This window comes from Phacochoerus africanus, chromosome 16, assembly GCF_016906955.1.
Source record: "Phacochoerus africanus isolate WHEZ1 chromosome 16, ROS_Pafr_v1, whole genome shotgun sequence".
NCBI classification, from domain to species: domain Eukaryota; kingdom Metazoa; phylum Chordata; class Mammalia; order Artiodactyla; family Suidae; genus Phacochoerus; species Phacochoerus africanus.
The window spans coordinates 12,140,511-12,160,222 of NC_062559.1; the positions used below are offsets into that span (position 1 = coordinate 12,140,511).

General features: G+C 46.4%; 1 protein-coding gene across 2 annotated transcripts in view; it reads left to right on the top strand.

Annotated features, from left to right (window-relative positions):
- The window catches only part of DGKI (diacylglycerol kinase iota), a 471,782-nt gene extending 456,632 nt beyond the window's left edge, over window positions 1-15,150 (top strand). For both annotated transcript variants that reach the window (XM_047763504.1, XM_047763505.1), the window contains exons 31-33: window positions 9,548-9,584; window positions 11,215-11,314; window positions 14,613-15,150. In XM_047763504.1, coding sequence (XP_047619460.1) covers window positions 9,548-9,584; window positions 11,215-11,314; window positions 14,613-14,729 — 254 coding nt within the window. In that variant the 3' untranslated portion in view covers window positions 14,730-15,150. The remainder of the gene's footprint in view (window positions 1-9,547; window positions 9,585-11,214; window positions 11,315-14,612) is intronic.
- The last annotated feature ends 4,562 nt before the right edge of the window (window positions 15,151-19,712 follow it).

Here is a 19,712-nt window from a genome sequence, read left to right on the forward strand (position 1 = left end):
ATTCGTGAGGACAGAGGTTCAATCCCTGGCCTTGCTCAGTGGGTTAAGGACCCAGCGTTGCCGTGAGCCAGGGTGTCGGTCGCAGATTCGGCTCGGATCCTGCGTTGCTGTGGCTGTGGCCAGCAGCTACAGCTCTCATTAGACCCCCCATGTGCTGCTAGTGCAGCCCTAAAAAAGCAAAGAGAAAAAAAAAAAAAGTCCTGTAAATCAAGCTCACAGGGCTTCGAGTTTGTGACCCCAGCCATGGATGCCATGAAATCTAGCTGGCACGTTAATCTCTCAATGCTTTGACTAAAGCTTGCATTCCAGTATTAACAGGCTTCTCTTCTATCTCCGTGTCTTTTGCAAGGAGTGAATCATGCGATATAGCTTTGTGTCAAAACTGAAGGACATAAGGAATTTGTTAGGAACTTGGCATAGGGAGAAGAATTATTTCTCCAATTTCTTGGGCTAGCTTTTTAAAATTAGGTTTAATATTTATCCTAACAAGAAAACATTTGAGATTCTTGTAATCATCTCAACTTGAGTCACAGACAAACAGTTCCTGTGGTCACCAGGGGGCCGTGTCTGCCTCCCCAAGCTGTCTAACTGGCCCGTAGATTCCCCCGTGTAGCAAAATCCGTCTCTCCTGTTGGAAAATAAAATCTTACTATGATCTGCAGTCCAAGGATCACTGTGTATTTGATGGATAGCAACTGTAATGTCTTAGTACTGCAGTCAAATAAGGGACACTGAGTTGGAGTTGATTTTTATGAAAATCAGTATTTAATCAACCCAAGAGCCAGGACCAATTGCATTCTCATTGTTTCTTGTTATTCAGGAATGTGAATGTAACATCTTTTGACAAGATCAGCCTAGTCCTCCGCATTCCTTAAGAGCTAAGCACTCTGGCTCAACCGTTTCTGTTGTTATTGCCGTTTGTTTTAATATCTTTAGCGGCTGATATGATTTACGGGAACCCGTGCATGTTGGAACTGAAAACTCTCTTTGCAGAACCATTCATTTCTTTTAAATTACAAACCGCCTTTGAATCACGTGGTCTTGAAGGCAGGGACCCGTACCCGTACCCGGGGAGCACGACCCTCCTCTACTCTGTAATCATCTTCTTAATGTGATCTCTGCTGAGTGAAATAGTCTCACCTCATTTAATAAGGCTGATGACTCTGAAATCCCCTTGAGGTGACTGGAAAAAAACCTTTTCCAAGACATTTCTGTGTAGCTGGGATTCAGGGAAATACACCAATCTGTGGCACTGAATTTACAGATTAACGTCAGCACTATGGAAAACAGTGTGGAGGTTACTCAAAAACTAAAAATCCAGTTGCCATAGGATCCAGTAATCCCGTTCCTGGGCCTATACCTAGACAAAACAGGAATTCGAAAAGATACCTGCATCCCCCTGTTCACAGTAGCACTACTTACAACAGCTAGGACAAGGAAACAACCCAAATGTCCATCGACAGAGGAAGGGATAAAGAAGATGTGGGGCGTATATGCAATGGAATACTACCTGGCCATAAAAAAAGAATGAAACGTTGCCATTTGCAGCAATATGGATGGATCTCGAGATCATCATACTAAGTGAAGCATATCAGAAAGAGAAAGGCAAATACCATATAATTTCACTTCTATATGGAATCTAAAATACAACCCAAACCAACGTATCTACAAAACAAAAACAGGTTCACAAATACAGAGAACAAACTTGTGGTTGCCTGGGGATAGGGAGTGGAGGAGGGAAGGATTGGGGGTTTGGGACTAACAGAGGGAAACTGTTATATATAGGATGGATAAGCAAAAAGGTCCTACTGTGTAGCACAGGGAGCTATATTCAATATCCCACGGTGAGCCAGAATGAAAACGAATATGAAAAAGTCTATCTGTATACCTGAGTCATTTTGCTCTCAGCAGAAATTAACACAACATTGTAAATTATGTACATTTCAGGTTTTTTTTTAAAAAATTAGCATCAGATTTGTAATAGGTAGGTCTGATCAGTTTGAATTTATGCAAATTAAAAATGTGAGAAAAAACAATGTATACATGTATGTGTGAGTCACCATGCTATGCAGTAGAAAATTGAAAAAAAAATTAAAAAAATTTAAAAAATGAATGAATACAAACGTTATGCTGTGCCAGAGATCGAGACACCCCTCCTAATCATCCCAATTGTTGTGAAACTCTTCAAGTTTTAGGGCTTTTTTTTTTTTAATTAAAAAATTTGATTCAAGTCTTTCCTGTGGCTTTGTATTACATAAATCCTGAAAAACTTTTCAAAGCCCTGCCTGTGAAGACACCTTTAAGGACAAGTTTCTAAGAAATCCGTGGGTCCTTTTCTCCAGGGCTCAGGACGACAAAGCTTGTTTGCTTCCTGCGTCCTTCCTCCTGGGAGCCCCCTCTTCCCTCTGCTTCTCCTCCTCCTCACTGGTTACTGATGGGGAGCAGGGGGCCCGGGGTCAGGAGGACGCCCCCTGGACCGGAGTCCTGAGAGATTAGTCATTCTCCGGAGGCCGCATTCAGCCACATGCTTCTCTTCTCAGGGCTCTTTTAAAGCCACGCTGGGGGGCTGGGCGGGGGCAGGGGACCTGTGGTTCCTTCTGAAAAGCCACAGGAGCCTTGAATTTTTCTCGCCCTGCATCTTCTTTGGGACGCCTCCTCTCAAATACACAACACGCTGCTTCCCTTTATGAAAAACTGGAATTTGGGCATTCGGAGGGTTGAAAAGAGAACGGAGGAGGGAGAGCGCTTAAAGAATTCCACAGGGACCGGGTGGAGCGAGGAGGATGCGAGGGATTGCAGCTGAGAGCCCCCCATCCCACCCCCCACAGGGGTCCCTCCTTTTCAACTCCTTTCAACCATATTTTCACCCACTCCCTCCTCCCTCGCTTTACTCCTCCGAGAGACTTTTGTGGGGTTTTAGGCTTTTACCACCGGGCCCATTTTGCTCCTTTGTTTTTATGCCCCCAGCTCCCAGCCCCCCACCCCCTGCCGTGTTTCCTGATAGAAATCTCACTCATGCATTTCCTTGCTGATTTCAATGGCTTATTTTGTCTTCCCTCTTTTGGGGGCCTTCAGTCTTTCTTTTTTCTTCACCCCCCTTTTTGCTGCCGCTGGTCCCCAAGAGAACCGACCACCATCCCGCTGGGACGGGATGACGCTGCGGTGCGAGTTCCCAGTGCCAGCTCTCCCCACATCTGTGCAGCTTTTGTCCCGGGGCAGAGGAGGATTTGGAATGGTCTGCTGGCAGCGTCAGGGAGACTAATGGGAAATGAGGTCCAGAGGGAGAGCGGCTGCAGGGAGGTGGAAGGAAGAGCAAAGGGGATTTGGATGCCTCAGTGTGGGAAGCAAATTAAAGGACCCATGTGACAAAAGACACACCTTATATAACACCACCGAGGTATTGATGCTAAAACTGCCGTCGCAGGAACCGGGCTACGGCGGGGAAGAGCAGGGACCTGAGATGTGGAAGGGCTGACTGCTTTCTAGGCTGTTCAGTTTTTCGCCTTAGGAGACTGGGGATGCTTTGCTTTCTTTCGAATTCCCTGGCCTTCACGGGAATACTGGTGTGTAGATCCCCTCATCATTGTTCTGTCCCTTATTTTTCAGACCATTTCTTACGGAGCATGGCCTTTTTTTGAATCCATATTCTATTTATGGATCTCTCTTAGAGGGAAAAATGATATTGGCCAGGATCCAAGTGGATTTTTAAATGACTTTCATCCGTTCAAAAATGAATTTTGGGAGTTCCCATCGTGGCTCAGTGGTTAACAAACCTACTATCCATGAGGACGAGGGTTTGATCCCTGGCCTCACTCAGTGGGTTAAGGATCTGGTGTTGCTGTGAGCTGCGGTGTAGGTCACAGACACGGCTCAGATCTGGCGTTGCTGTGACTATAGCATAGGCTGGCAGCTGGAGCTCTGATGCGACCCCCAGCCTGGGAACCTCCATATGTCACAAGTGTGGCCCTAAAAAAAAATAGGAATTTTGTCCTATGCACTTTTTAGGAAAAATGTCATGGTAATAATCGCTGCTCACCTTTATTGTCCTAAATGCTTTCTGTGTGCTCTTACATTTAATTCTTAACCACCACCCTACAAGGTAAGTTCTCTTATCTCTGTTTGAGAGGTGGTAAAAGCTGGAGCATGCTGAAGTTAGGAGACTGGCCAAAACTCAGAAGTAATATGAGATACAGTTTCTGCCCTCCTTGTTCCTGAAACCCAGCAAGGCAAAATGAAACACAGATAAACCAGCACCAAGCAGGGCAGCTTGAAATGAGTATCACATGCAGGGTTCTAGTGATAACTGGTACTGGGCTTTGGAAGGCAGCGATCAGCCTCTGACAATTTCATGGGGACATGTGTACCTATACCCCCTCGATAGAGACTCCACCGTTTTTTCTGGTGCAGGTCAGCTGTGAGATGGAGCACAGATATTTTAGTAAACGCTGGGAGGGGCAGAGAGCCAAGATTTACTTTTATTTTGTTTGTTGGTTTGTTTGCTTTTCGGGGCTGTACCTTCGGCATATGTAAGTTCCCAGGCTAGGGGTCAAATCTAAGTTGCAGCTGCTGGCCTACGACACAGCCATGCCAGATCCAAGCCGTGTCTGCAACCTGCACCACAGCTCACAGCAACGCCAGATCCCCGACCCACTAAGCGAGGCCAGGGATCGAACCCGCATCCTCATGGATACTAGTTGGATTCGTTTCCACTGCACCACAACGGGAACACCAAGATTGACTTTTCTATTCAGGGAACAATTGCAAGTTCTCTGCTGACAATTTAATGGCGTTCCTTCAAATTCCTTAGTGGAGATGTAAGGTTACCCGCAATCAAAACATATGTATACATGAAATGCAAACGAGGCCCCAAAGCCAAATGTTCCCTGTGGATATATATGGAAGGAATTCCATCATCTTTCTTTTCCTCTCTTTCTCCCATTCTCTCCCTTATGAGTAAGACTCAAATTAACTTTCGCAAAAATCATAGCTGCTTTATTTTTATGGCCATATCCACGGCATATGGAAATTCCCAGGCCAGGAATTGAATCTGAACTATAGCTGCAGCAGCGCTGGATCCTTTAAACTCACTGCACTGGGCTGGGATCGAACCAGCACCTTCACAGCAACCTGAGCTGCTGCAGTCAGGTTCTTTACCCACTGTACCACAGCGGGAACTCCTCAAGTGCTATTTTTTTGTTACACATTTTTTCTTTCAAGAGAAAATTTTTGTGACATCTCTATTGCTGGTTTTTGTTTCTCTGGCCATTCCTCTTCCTCTGAATCTTACACCAATGCTACCACTCCACACAGGGCACTGTTAAATAGCGTGATATACTATGCAAAGTAGCTCCCAAAGGATTACTGAAGACACAAATAAGAAGAGAAACTGCAGCCTTGCCTTTGGTGGTGCCTGGCACCCACCCCTCCTCTTTCCTTTTCCGCAGCCCCTTCTTGCTGTCAATTAATTACGTCCATCATTTCAGAGCTCTTCCTGAAACCTTTAATTGGAGTTTCTTTGGATGGTAATTAAAGGCAAAAGTATCTTGTTTTAGTATCCGCACCTCCGTCTCTCACTTCTGTCAGCTGCAGAGGATTAGAGAGAGACAGGAAAGGATAAGCAGCCTGCCTGCCTGCCTCTCAGATTAGATCATCACCTCTGGAATCCTTCTGGCTTGGCTTCGTTCCTCATGATTCTTGTCAGAAATTTGAGGAACACGGTTCTTTCTCTTGCTTGCCCCACTTTTGTCAACCCCCTGCCATCTCAGCACAGATCAGACTGCTTCAGCATCCTCCTCCAGCAGGAAGGCACCGACCCCGAGTCCATGGACACAGAGGGTGCGGCGCTGAGCACCCAATGACGGCGCAGAGCAAAGGAGGGGTGATAAAGCCTCTGCTCCCTAAACATCTGTGCCATTGGCAGTCCTTGTGGGGACAGACCCTGGTGAGGCCGGGCTGCTCAGGGTTTATGGAATTCTTTTCGAGTGAATGGCTTGAAAATTTGCTGAAGGTGACAGGAGCCCTCTTTTTTTTGCTTTTCACTTTTCTCATTTTTGGCTGCCCTTCAGCATATGGGCTTCCTGGGCCAGGGATCAGATCCCACCCACAGTTTCAGCCTAAGCTGTGGCAACACTGGATCCTTAACCCACTGTGCTGGGCCGGAATGGAACCTGCCTCCAGTGCTCCCGAGGTGCCTTTGATCCCGTTGCACCATAGCGGGAACTCCTCCGACAGGAGCCCTTTGAAAGGACCCTGGCTGCTGGAAGCCTTCTTGCTCCTGACCTTGTGGGGGCTGCCTCGGCCTCATCAGGGATTGGAGCGCCTGGAACACTTGGTTCTCAGGACGCAGAATCTGAGTCAACACTCACTTCAAATGTCAGTGGGAGCCGAGGGGCCCTTTTTTGTCCCCTTCTTCACTGATGTTCCTCTGACTTGACTTAGCCTGATCTGCCGAGTCGTGTCAGAGAAAGGGACACTCAGTCCTCCCTCAACCTGAGGCATTGCAGATAGTGTCCCAGGTACGGGTTTTTTTTCCAACCTTAGACATTTATTTAACCTAAGAGTCAATTTCCTTTTTTTTTTCTTTTTCTTTTTTTTTTATTTCCCCAATACAATTTTTTTCTACTGGACAGCATGGTGACCCAGTTACACACACATGGACACATTCTATTGTTGCACAACATGCTCCATCATAAGTGACTAGACACAGTTCCCAGTGCGACACAGCCAACTCTCATTCCAGCTACGGCTTTAAGCACATTGTTTGTATTTACTTATGAAACCTCATAACACACCTGTGAGAAAAATTTACATACATGACAATAAAGGGACTGAGAAAGGAAACGAACTTGCCCAAGATCTGGTAAGTGGCAGATAGAGCTGGGACTTTAAACCAAAGAGGTTCAGCTCCAGAACCATCGCTCTTCATCACTGGACTGCTTTGCACATTTTTTTTTTTCAAGGGCCACACCCATGGCATGTGGAAGTTCCCAGGCTAGAGGTTGAACTGGAGCTGCAGCTGCCAGCCTACACCACAGCAACACAGGATCCGAACCACATCTGTGACCTACACCACAGCTCACAGCAATGCTGGATCCTTAACCCACTGAGCGGGGCCAGGAATCAAACCCTCATCCTCATAGATACTAGTTTAGTTCATTACCACTGAGCAACATCAGGAGCTCCCCAGCCTTGCACTTCCTTAGGGGAGTATCGGGGCGGGGTGCAGATCGAAATTCCTGTTTCCTTAGAACCACAGGACTGGGGAACAAAAATGAATGAACGAAATCCTTGTTGAAGCTATAAAATAGGAGAGGTGCTAGGATCCACCCATAGCCTGGGAACTTCCATAAGCTGTTGAGGCCCTATACAGCAAAAAAAAAAAAAAGAAAAAAAAAGAAAAAGAAAAAAGATTTAGAATAATTTGTGGAAACAGGGCATCCATTCAAAAATCAAATTCATAGTATAAGGGCAGAGCCAGATAAGTGTTAGGGGACTTCAGAAACAAGGTTGCTTCCTTCCGTCAAAAGTGGCCTTTTTAGAGCAGGTCGTCACACACTGGACTCAAAGAGTGTGTAGGCTTTAGGTATGTGGGTGGAAAATCCTGTCTGTGTAGGGATCGTGGAGGGGGCAAGCTCCAGGGCAGAGAGAGCCTCAGAGAGATTTGGGGGATTGTGCAGCTACCACTTTAGCTTATGCAAAAAAAATAAATAAATAAAAATAGAACCTTGAGAACAAATTGAAAAAGGGGAGTTCCAGGTGCAAGCGCATGAACCTCTATGTTTAAGTACCTGGGGAGACACAGAATGTATTTGAAACCTGGAAATGTAAATATTACAGGATCTTTTTATGTTTTCTTAGAACAGTCCTGCATGACAATTATGTTCCCAACAGAGACTTCTTAGGAAGCTTCTTTGTCCAGGAAGACAAGTAGGAGCAACAGATAGGACAAACATGGCAAGAGAAGATTCCCCGGGCCTTGTCGACTAGGCCATGAGAAAGAGAAGAGGCGGAGTTATGACTTAGCTCCTGGAGGACCAGGGGGGTGGAGAATATCCAAGGCATCTCCTCCCTGACCAGTGACTTTCTAGTTAGAATCTTCCCTTTCTTCTCATTACGTGATAAGTGATGACGTGAGGAAGTCTTCACTGATAATGGTGCCCACCAACGTGGAGAGCACATCACCAGGATCGTACTTCTAAAGACCACCGAGCACGACATCCAGAGCCGTGATGCGCATTTCCACTTTTATTCATTAAGTCGACCAAACGTTTAGGGCCCTCCTTGGCCCCAGGCTCTGTGCCCGGTGCCGAGGAAGGACACAGTAGTGGACAAGACTTGGGCCACGACCTCAAGGGGTTTTCCAGAGTCTAGCTGTAGTGACAAGCCAGCAGGTGACTTCAACATGGCTTGACACGTGTCATGACCGAGAAGAGGATCACGTATCCTGACTCATCTGGGGGAGTCTCAATCCGAGTGATGAATTCCATCACCCTCCCGATGACGGGAAGGAGAGTTCGTCCGCAAAGCGGCGGAACACATGGGCCGGGCGTTTGACGCAATATTAGGAGTGGAGACACAGACAGCTTCGTGGACAGCATGTGTCAGCCAATCCCTGCAGCTAAGGAAGTGCAGGGAAGGTTGAGAGGAAAGCAGTGGTGCCAAAGGGGGAAAGGTGGGCGTCCAAGCGGTATTAGCAGGTGAATTAATTCGTGAACAAGGGAGAAAGTGTGACTGTGCAAATGCAGGACATTTCAATTCCCAACGAAGCATCTATAATCACTGGATGCTCCTGCCTAACTTTTCTTCCAGATCTTGAAAGGGGCATTTTAGGAAAAATAGAATTTTTCCCATTTCTAAAATAAAGAGATTGGACTGGAAAACACTGACCGTCGAGCATAACCTGCTGTGTTATGTCTGAGAAAAGGACAACTTAGTAATATGGTCTCTTGTAGCTTTAACGTCATACCACTCAAGACTCCAGCCTAAATAACCTGCTGCCAGAGAATGAATGAGCAACAGTCCTTAGAGTCCACCTGACTGTCCCTTTCCTTTCTAGGTAGCCACTTAATTACTTTCATTTATTCTATTCCAATTAATGTTTCTTCAGCTTGTTTGAAAGGGTTTTGGAGGCAGGGGCCATGTCATTCTTTTGTATTTCCCAGCCTGCAATACTGGCTGGTGGTGTTTGGGAGACTGAGGAGAAGGAGGTTGATGGATCCTTTCTTTTTTGGCGGGGAGGTGGTCTTATTGTCTCCATCACCAAACACTCCACTCTTTTTTGTTGTTGTTGTTTCTGCTTTTTAGGGCCGACAGGTGCAGCATATGGAAGTTCCCAAGCTAGGGGTCGAATGGGAGCTGCAGCTTAACCCACTGAGTGAGGCCAGGGATCAAACTCACATGGTTCGTTAACTGCTGAGCCATGAATGTATTCCGAACACTCCTTCTCATTCCACTTCCCAACGTGTTTCATGCTGTGACTGTAGATTTTTGGTTAGTGGTTACTTTTTGACGTTATTTCTGATGGACGACTTTCTCTCCTCTCCTTCAGGACCTTCTGAGCTACTGGATATGGCAGACAGTGAAACGTGAGTGTTGCCTTTTGTTACAAGGCCTAGATTATCTTTAGAACATGTCTAAGAGAAGGACGCAGCCTCGAGGGCATCATACAGCCCATCTTTTTGTGTCTGTGATAAGAACGTGTGCTTTCCGTGGCCTTCCTAACGGTGCAGGGCCCATCTTCTAGATCAAAAATTACACAGTAAGAAAGGCAGGCCCGTGTCATGCTGATTGTACATGCAGCCCTGGCTAGTCATCAAGTCCTTTCGCTCTGCCGCATCCTCAACGGCAGAGAAATCCAAATTACAGTCCTTAGCTCTGAATTACCCCTCACGTTTATTCCTTCTCAACTGAGGTTTGTAAGAAAATTAAGCCCTCGTGCCCTGAGGCATCCTTTGTGTGTGGTGCGGCAACTTCTTGCTGGGTCTAGACTGGGACGAGTTATATACCACCACTGGACAACCGAGAACACGGTAGCTCCATTGCTGTGGTTTTTTTGTGTGTGTCTCGGAAGAGGAACCCTAGTTGAGAAAAAATCACTGTGATGGTCCTGAAACCAGTAACGCTTATTTTCACCTTCCTTATTGCCAGAGTAGCAAAAGAGCTACCGTTCCCCAAACAGGAACAAAGGAAGGCTAAACATCTCACCCAGGAAGCCACGTGGTGCCTCTAGAGAAAGTGTGATTCCAAAAGGGATAAAGAATGGGTGGGGTGGGGTCAAGAAGATGAGGAGGAGGAAAAGCAGGAATGAACCAGACAGAGGACATGTAGGAGGGTTTAGCCTTAAGTGACTGACTCGGAAGAAACCATCCCGGCTGGCGAACTTGTCCACACTGCGCACATCCCGTTGCTGAGAGGGTCCGTCACCCCAGTTTGCCTCTCTGAGGAGTGCCTTTGACTTTCCATAAAACGCTTTGGCATTAAGTGTCTCCTCAAATTTGGACTCAGAATGGAAAGATCCTTCTCTCTATACAGCCTGAGGGGTAGGGATGGGGAAAAGGGCCCCTTTCCCTTGGCGCTTTCCCATCCTGAGTGGCTGACCACAGGCCTGCTGCCAATAGGGGCAGCTCTGGTTCCTGAACTCCCCCACGGTCTTCCTGCCCCTCCCCTGCCACCTGCCACTCCAGGAGTCAGTGGTTGGGCAGAGTGGATGTTGCCAGGAGAATCCCCTCCCAAACCAAACCACCTACCAAGCACGGTGATGTGGTTCTCCCCTACCCCCACCCCCTCTCCCGTGCGCCTCCATCCGGGGTCATCCCTGCTCTGCCCAGGCGTCTACACAGAGTGCATGGCTCAACACAATTCAGACACGTCTCCTCACATCGGCCTATCTCATAGCGCCAGTGAGTATTCCTTAAATGAGATGCTAGTAGTTGAAAGCCTAGTTAACCAAGCGACAGGGTTTTAAAAAGCAGGTCAGATATCATGGGGAGTTGATGACCAACTCAAGGCACTTTCAGGACCCTCTCTCCTGCCTTCCCTGGCCTTGCCCCGCAGCCTTGGTCTCACACACAAATCGGGAAAGGAGCTGAAGGGCACCGAACAACGTCAGCAGCAGCATAGGGCACTACCCTCCTCTCCTCCCCGCTGCCTCCAGCCCACCCCCACTCCCGCCTCCAGGCCTCTTATGGGTGGTTTCCCATTTCATCTTTGATTTAGGGGTGAGACCGCACTGCACAAGGCCGCCTGCCAGCGGAACCGGGCTGTGTGCCAGCTTCTGGTGGACGCAGGAGCATCTCTGAGAAAGACGGACTCCAAGGTAACTTGAGGAGTGAGTGCAAGCATCCTCCCACTGGGCAAGTCTCTGGCACCCTCGCCTTTATTTGTGCCCACAGCAAAGGCGTCCTTTCTGCACTTATGGAAGTGCCTGGGGCTTTGGAAAAAGGAGGAAAAAATAAAGTGTTTCATTTAGAGAAACTGCAGTTTAAATGTATAAGCACAAAGGGAGGGTGTGCGCTTGCCTATGGGACTTTATAGACTCTGAATGCGCTGCCTTTCGGACTTTGGGGTTCTCCTGATGAATGCCAGCAGCCAAGCTGCGGGGAGGTGAGGTTCAAAGCGCTGGGAGAGGGGTCACCGTCATGTTCCCAAGACATTGGCCTGGCTTCCAAGAAGCCCCTCTGGGATTTCTCCTTCAGCCACTGAATCCAGAACAGCTAAGGTCCATGATTTAATGGCCCCATATGTGGGTGCCCAAGGGCTTACGGTCACTCCCAGGACAGGAAGTCAGGCTGCACCATGAGTTGGTCTAGTTTACAGAGAGCACCCAAGGAAAGGGTTGAAAGCTGCAATAAAATAGGAGCTGAAGCCCAGGACGGTTGACCTAGGGCTGCCGCCCATGAGAGAGGGGGCAGGGAAAAGAGTTAATACAGAAGGTCAGCCCCACAGTGGCGTTCTCGGATGATCTGAGGTCATGGTCACGTTCACAATAAGCTCTGCGAATGTTAGAGCCCCCTGAGTGGACTCCAGCCAAGGACAGACCACTTAATGGAGAGGGTTTCAGAGAGGCATTTTAACACAGAGATGAGGATTTCAACAAGTGGGTTCTAAGTAACCCAAGGTTGGGGTTCATGAGTATCGCCAAGAAACCTTGACAGATGACGTAGAAGCCTAAGGATGACTAAAGCCCCCTAAGATTTGAGAGCTAAGCACCTACCACCTCCAGTGTTCACTCTGGGGTCTCTTCCATCAGCTGTGCACAGTGTAACCCAACTTGCTCTCTGGTGAGGAGCTTCCTTTCCTTCTGGAGCCAGCGGCATGGCGTGATTCTCCACCTGGCTGGTGCCCGTCCAGGTCCTTGCTCTCTGCGGTCCCTGGCTGCCTCAGTTCTGATATCCCAGAGCTCCCAAAGCTAGATCCTGGTTTCTAGCTGGTCTCTTCTCCGTCTGGTCAACTAATTGGGTGTAGGATTCTCAGTGGCACCCAGCTGCTCAGAGGGATATTCTTCTCAGATGGCACTGCCACATCAGGGCTTTGATGTGTAACCTGATTGAGAAACACAGCCCATGGTGCAGGCAGATCAGTGAGCCATGGGCCAGGGCCTGTTCACCACACAGAGACTGGTCTCAAGGCAGGTGGTCAAAGAGGAGGGAGGGACACCGTGACACAGAGGGACAAATAGAAGATGGGGCCCAACAGCTGGTCCCCGGGCGGATGGCTCTTTTTTTTTTTTGTCTTTTTAAGTTTCTGACAGATAAATGGGTTCAACATTCCTTCAGGTTCCTTTCTATTCTGTGATATATATATGTGTGTGTGTGCTTTTTTCAGAACACAAACAACTTTATTATTTTATGGCTATAAATATAGTGCCTGGTCACACAGAAAACCCTAGCAATGCAAAACATAAAAATACTACAAAGGGACAATCAGTAGACGTTCCACCCTCTAGACCTATATACTCTTAAAGCTGTAATGATCTCTCTACACGTGTGGGTGTGTCTGCTTTTCTCTGTCACTTTCCTTCAGTAGATGAAGCCCTACTGCACATGCTATTGCACTAGGTGTTCACCCAGCATATTTAGAGATCTTAGCTGTATGGAGTGATAGAGCTACGCTTCTTCCTTTCCAGGGAACCTATTATTTTTTTCCTGCTGTAATTTTTTGCTCAGTCAACGCTTAATATGATAAATATGACTGGGCCTTCTCCTAGAGGTTTTCGGAGAGAGCAGTATTTTGAGAATTTCTCTGGATAGAGAATGGCTCCTTAAAAATCCACAGAACAGCCCACCACAGTCCATCTCTTTGAATATTTGGAAACTGGGAATCCCACCTGTTAGTTAACACTAACGCAAAGATAAGAGAGGCTACAGATTCTGTAAACAAGCTGAATAAAATTATTATGGGAACTCGAAGCTGGTGGTTAAATATTAAACCCCAACTGAAGGAGTAACATTTTAGAAAGGGTCCAGAGCCGCTATTCCTTCCTTTTATCGTCTACTCCCCGTGTCATTGTGGTGGGGAGATGAAAGCTGAGACATGTTCGATTATGTCTGCAATACTTGTGTGCGTTTTCACACAGGGAGCTATTTCTTTGGTGCAGTTATCATGCCTCTATCCTTTCCTTAGAACTCAATGTCATTTTTAAATAGGTATCACTGAACAAAAATTAGAAGCTTCAAGGAGTGTCACTATCTCTAAACATTCAAGAGCACAGAGAGCCTTCTTCCTTTTCCTGCTGACTTCTGGTCACTGGCCTCCTTTCAGAAATACAGTGGGTGTAAAGAGACATTTAACATAACGGACTGCAAAAATTATACAATCATGTAAAATGATGAGAAGAACATTTTGAAAGGCTGATGTATTAAGTGAAAAACATTATGTAACAGTATATAAACACAGGATGGTTTTATTTTTATAAAAACAGTGATGTGTAGAGCCACAGGAAAAAGGTAAAATAGTTACACGATGGAAGGGTAACAGCTTAGTCTAGTGGAATTGTTGGTGATTTTTATCTTCTTTCTGATGCTTCTCTACTATCCCAAGATGTCTTTAATATCAACATCCATCGATCTTACAGTCAGAAATCAACTTCCTTTTTGGCAGAGGAGGTAATGCTCAACTGAGCAAAACCTAATGGAAAACTTTGCAACCGACAAAGAAACTCTTTAGATTGTTTCTGACCATCCGTTTCGTTTCTGCCTGTTACTTCCCAGGGTTTAGAGTAACAGAAGCGTTCCAACTGGAGCTCAGAATTTCTGCTTCCCTCCTTTTCTCTTGAGGGATTTCTCTCCTCCTCTGAACAAGATCCGGGTTCCCAAACTCTCGGAGCCAGAGTCAGCTGCTGTGTACTTAGGGACCCTGCGACCTTCCCCTTCCTTAGCTGGAAGCCCCACCTCTGAAAAGTGATCTTCTCTTTCTCTTGAACTTGCGTATCTCCCGTGTTCAATGTGATGCTTCTGGCAAGCAATAAATTTGAAAGCATCTTGGGACCTCTAAACAAGCAACCCTGGAAAGATCCTTTTTAGTGAGTCATCTTTGAGTAGGTCTGCTTTGGTGTTTTGTTTTAAATCTCATCCCATGTGTGTGTGTGTCTCTTTGCTTTTCACTGTTACCTACAGGGTAAGACACCTCAAGAAAGAGCACAGCAGGCGGGGGACCCCGATTTGGCTGCTTACCTAGAAAGCCGCCAGAACTATAAGATCATTGGCCATGAGGACCTGGAAACTGCGGTTTGACCCTGGTGGACAGGCTGAGTGAACCTGAACGAGCACATCGCCTGTGCCCTCCTGGCGATTGGGCAGCTCCCCTGGAAGAAGCTGATGGAATCCATAAATCTGTCTCTCTCCTGCAAGAATCTGAGACCAGGCCACCAGTTTTAAGGGCTACCAAGATGTACAAGAGAACACGATAGCCCACTGAGGATGAGGCAGGATACCTGGAGATTTGTGGAACACGAGGTCCACAAAATTCGATCCTTATTGCTTCCAGCAAGTAGCATGAACTTCTGTGTTCACCTGTATCATTTATTTTAAAGATTCAAGGATGTTCATATAAATGGCACTGCTCCCTCCGCCCCATGCGCTCATCTCTCCCCTGTACCGCACAATTCTACTGTAACTACCCATCGGTTAAAAAAAAAACCAAAAACAAACATGATATGATCTGTTCTCTTTACATTCAGTCTTTGAAGACCATGAGACCCTGAAGGTCTCTGCAGTCCCTCTGGATGTCCTGCAGAAATGTAACTGTAAAACCGCTTCCATTTCTGAGACGAAACACACCAAGACTCCTTAGTGACTCTCTGCATGTCTCCTCTCCCTCCCTGACCCCTTCTCCTTATCTCAGAGCTGGGGAGTGCCACGTGGATAACGTCTACTCGTGATACCTCTGAGGTGCGGCAAGGTGGCGTGGGCGTTGTCTGCGCCCAGCTGTTCTCGGAGAGGTGACCCGGGGGTGACCCAGGGTGCGGGGCTGCTGCCGATGGCCGCGGAGGACGGGTTCCGCTTGGGCTGTCTGTCTGTCCAGCTCCGTTCTGCCTTCATGTAGCCATCTCGGCTTTTGGCTGCCATCGAGATGAGCGATGGGTTAAACAAAGGCCCAGAGCTGGTTGGCAGAAGCACTCAATTTTAAGTGCTGTTGAAACTGCTGAGCAGAAAACCGTGTGTGGGAACTGTGGTTACAGGAAATGGGGCGCTGTGACAGCAGTTTACTTTTACTTTTTTGATAATAGAAAGCAGGCTAATCGACTTGAAATAAAACAGCGAAAGCAAAAGTAGCAGCATATGTCAAAATAACTCACTTAAGCAAGAAAACAGTCGCTGGAATGTTGCACAGAGGCTCATAGGCTCTTGGGTACAGTAGTGAGGGGGGCCGATGTTAGGTTTTCCTTCTCAGTTTTTGATTTTCACTACTCCGAGTAAGCCTTGTCCCAAGGACAAAGGCTTGTGTTTTGAGTTCCACTGCCAGATTTCTGAGATGCCTGCATCTTTCAGATGGATGCCTCACTTACTGCTTGTCAGGTTCCAAGGTTATGCCTGATGGCACTGTAGCCCCATTTTTCACGTACGGGGTGGGCTAATATATTCTTTTCTCTGTAGTTCCCCTACCAGAATGTTCCTAGTGCAGACTACTGTAGGAGTCTGGCTGGCGGTGGAATCGCATCTTCTAACCCCGCCGCAGATCAGCTGGTACTTACAGGTCCCTCTGTCAGCAACTCTGTGATAACGAAAGCATCGGTCTTCTGGCTTTTGGGGGAATTATCTACCTGACTTGGGTATAATAAGGCAAAAGTGAAAGTGGGTGACATTTTTGCTTCAGACTAAAGTGATGTCTTCTGAGCCTTTTTCCATTTCGCTCTTAGACACAAGGCAAGTGTTTGCTCGTGTTTCTGCGTGGACATACATGATCGTCTCTCTGCATTTATTTAAAGGTCTGGTGATGAGACCATGCTTATCTGAATCACTTTTGGTCACCCAGCCGTTTGAAAGGATGGAGCTGATACTCTGTGTTGGATCAGAATAGCCTCTCGGTGGGTAGGGACTAACTCTGTCCTTAGTTGTGTCACAAAATCAAATTGTTGGCATTATTTCCAGCTCTGGGACGGTGGGTTGGCTGTGAGTCATCTATTTCCATATGTCAGTCTTAGAAGTGGGACTGTCTTTGGGGTTTTCTGGTGAGGGCAAAAAGGACTGCAGAAAATGGTTTCCAGAAGTTGGAAAAAAGTGCATTTCAGGAGAATTTAATCACTGGGCTTTTGCTGGGAGTTTGTCAGCTGGGGGACTGTCAAAGAGATGATGTGATGACAGAAATATAATCCTTAAAACAGACTGGAATCTGCCTTTGCAATGGTGCCTTCCATTCCCTAGACTGAGCCAAACATTTAGCCATGCAGCCAGTTACCAGCTGCCCTTGCTGGGATGAGGGACTCGGTTTTCACCAACTGCCATCTCCTATTTCTCTGTGATGCTTCAAGCAGCCCAGAGAAAACTGAGGGTAGAGGTGGCTATGGGCCAATTCAAACAGCTCCAACTGAAGTCACATGCAAATTCTTTGTATGGAAAGAGATGAGGTAACAACTACTGTAGGGGCCCTGGTGCATTTGGAAGTTGTTTCAAACCCAAAAGATAGTAATTTCCTACATTACTGATAGGGAATGACTCATGACCAAAGCAACTCTCTCTCTGAGCAAGCCAACACCCCGAGAACTTGGGTTTTGGCAAGAAAGTAAATTAAAAGCATCAAAAAATGAGCAGAACAGCGATCTGTTCAATTTCTTCAACATTAAATCTACCTCCTGCAGCTTTTATTTTTTAAATTGGCCACTGCATGTCACCATCCTGGGCTTTAGAAAAAGCTAAGGACATGTGCTCCAGGAGTTTCCAACTAGCTCAGGCTGGCACTCTCCCCTCTTATGAGCCATCAGAAGGTAGACAAGCCAAGTCCACAGGACTTTAAAAGATAAAAGTATATACCTATAGAAATACCATTTTCTACAAAAACCTATTGAGACGGCACTGCCAAGAGCGGCTGACTTAGCAGACATTCCTCTGTGTTTGGCTCGGCAGAGCCCTCGGTCTTGTGGCACTGTCTGCTCTGGGATTCCATTTTTAGGTGAGGCTGATGGGGGATGAGAAATGCAGTTATTAAAAGACAACATTGTATCACCTTAAAGGTAGTCATTTCTGAAGCCTTATAGTCCCCTGTTACACACTTAATGAAAAAGAACCCAGTTAAGCTATGCTTTATCACGTTCAAGGACTTGAAAAAGAACAGAAGCCAAGAAGAAGAAAAAAAAAAAAAACACCAGGGCTAGGAATTGCACTTGGAGAGTTTTGGTTACTTCTCTAGAGGTTATAACCTAAAATGAATGCAGTTTCAGAAACACAGACTTTAGCTGGCAGGTACACAGCCACGAAACTAGGGACGGCTGAGAGAAAGCCGCACAAGCCCCATCACGCCCCATCCTTGCGTGCTCGCTGGCCTTAGTGCAGAGGCAGATCCATGCGCACAGAGAGATGCTCCACCCGTGGGTAGGGTTCATTTAGACCTAGCAACAGTTTCTCTGCTGAAAGGACTTCTGGAATTTATTACTAGACTCCTCATAATATCCCTGTCTTAGAAAATGTGGAGCAGCAGTTTTGTTTGTTTACATGTCAATTTTATTTTAAATGTCTCAAATGTTTAAAGGATAAAAGGAGAACATGCCTTGTATAGAAAGTTCTAATACCACCAATGAGCATCCCATGCAAAGTCAAGGTGGTCCTCTGAGCTGGTCTAGTGTCTCCAACTAACTCCCCAGAGACAAGCAGCGTGGACACTCATCAACATCGTTGCTTGTCTGTCATGTCAGATCCATTCTGTGCATATACAAGCCCTAACCTACATATAGAAGTCTATTTCTTTCAAAACCTACATGTGTATATATCCTACACACACACTGCATAGGTTTAAAAAAGAACATTTTAGAAGCATGCCAACCATCTGTACGTGTGTAGTTAACACCAACTGGCAAAGAGAAGGTAACAGAAAATTTTCATTTATTCTTTTTTGTATTGTTATTCTACGCTTAGTTCTATGATTGCAGCACTTCAGCGGCACATGGCATTTGCTATTGCTCGTGTCATAAAATCCATGACCAAGAGGGCTTGTAATTGTTTCTGTTACCTTCTGTGAAGCATGGAACCTGCCTGAGCCCACAGACTTGTTTTTGCTATTGCTGGATTTCCAGTGGAGAGTTTCTTCCTTTGGGAGGCTCACACCACTCTACAAGGCTGAGTTTACAGGACTGATGCTCACTGCTTTGCCTCATGATATTTGATTCAGGCAAGCGACGGCCAAAAAGGTGTAATAACTTGGCTACGGGTGGGGTCTGGGTGGTTTTGGCTTCCTTCCAGTAGGAATAGCTTAGAGTCACTATATTATTTGATTATGCCATAGAAAAATAAGAGATCATTGTCAAAGTGGCCCATCATAACCATCAAATAAAACTACTAATTGCTCTACTTAAATGGATTATTTTCATTTTAGGGGAAAAAGTAGAACACCCATTAAATGAGAGAGGTTTCTGGTTAATCTTTAACATTTATTTAGTATAAAATAGCTTCTGCCCAGGTCTGTAGAACCATCTCTGAATATCTCAGCTGTCTTAGTCTCTAAATGCCATATTCAGGTCATTATTTTAAGTCCTATTAAGCTTTTTCTTGGCCAAGCTTCTCAGACTGACTTTGGCTCCAGCTCTTTTCTGTGCTCTGGTCATCACTCATCTCCAGGCCCTCCAGTTTTCTGACCTTGCCAGTAGTCCTCCTCCAGGACTTTCTCTGTCATTGCCTTCAACAGTTTTGTCATACAGATGCCCAAATCTCCCCCAGATACTGTGCTCAAAATGGGTCAAAATGAAATTACCCTCTGGAGCAAGTATCTGTTTTGCCTGAAAGACAAATAGACTTCCAGGGACCTTCATCATCTTGGGTAGTTACTCTAGGCCTTATTCTGAGGCGCAATCTCCCAGGTGTGTTGAGCCAATTTCTTTCCTAGTCCCACCGTGAGGGCACAATCGCAGTAGCTTCGTACACACGCAATAACATCAACCGTGTGACCCCAGGAAGTCACCTGGGTGACGGTATCATATGAATGTTTACCTTTGCTGGCTATCTATGGATTGTAGGCTATCTCCCCTTAGGTTTTTTGGAGAAACCTAAGAATAGCAACTAAGCAAAATG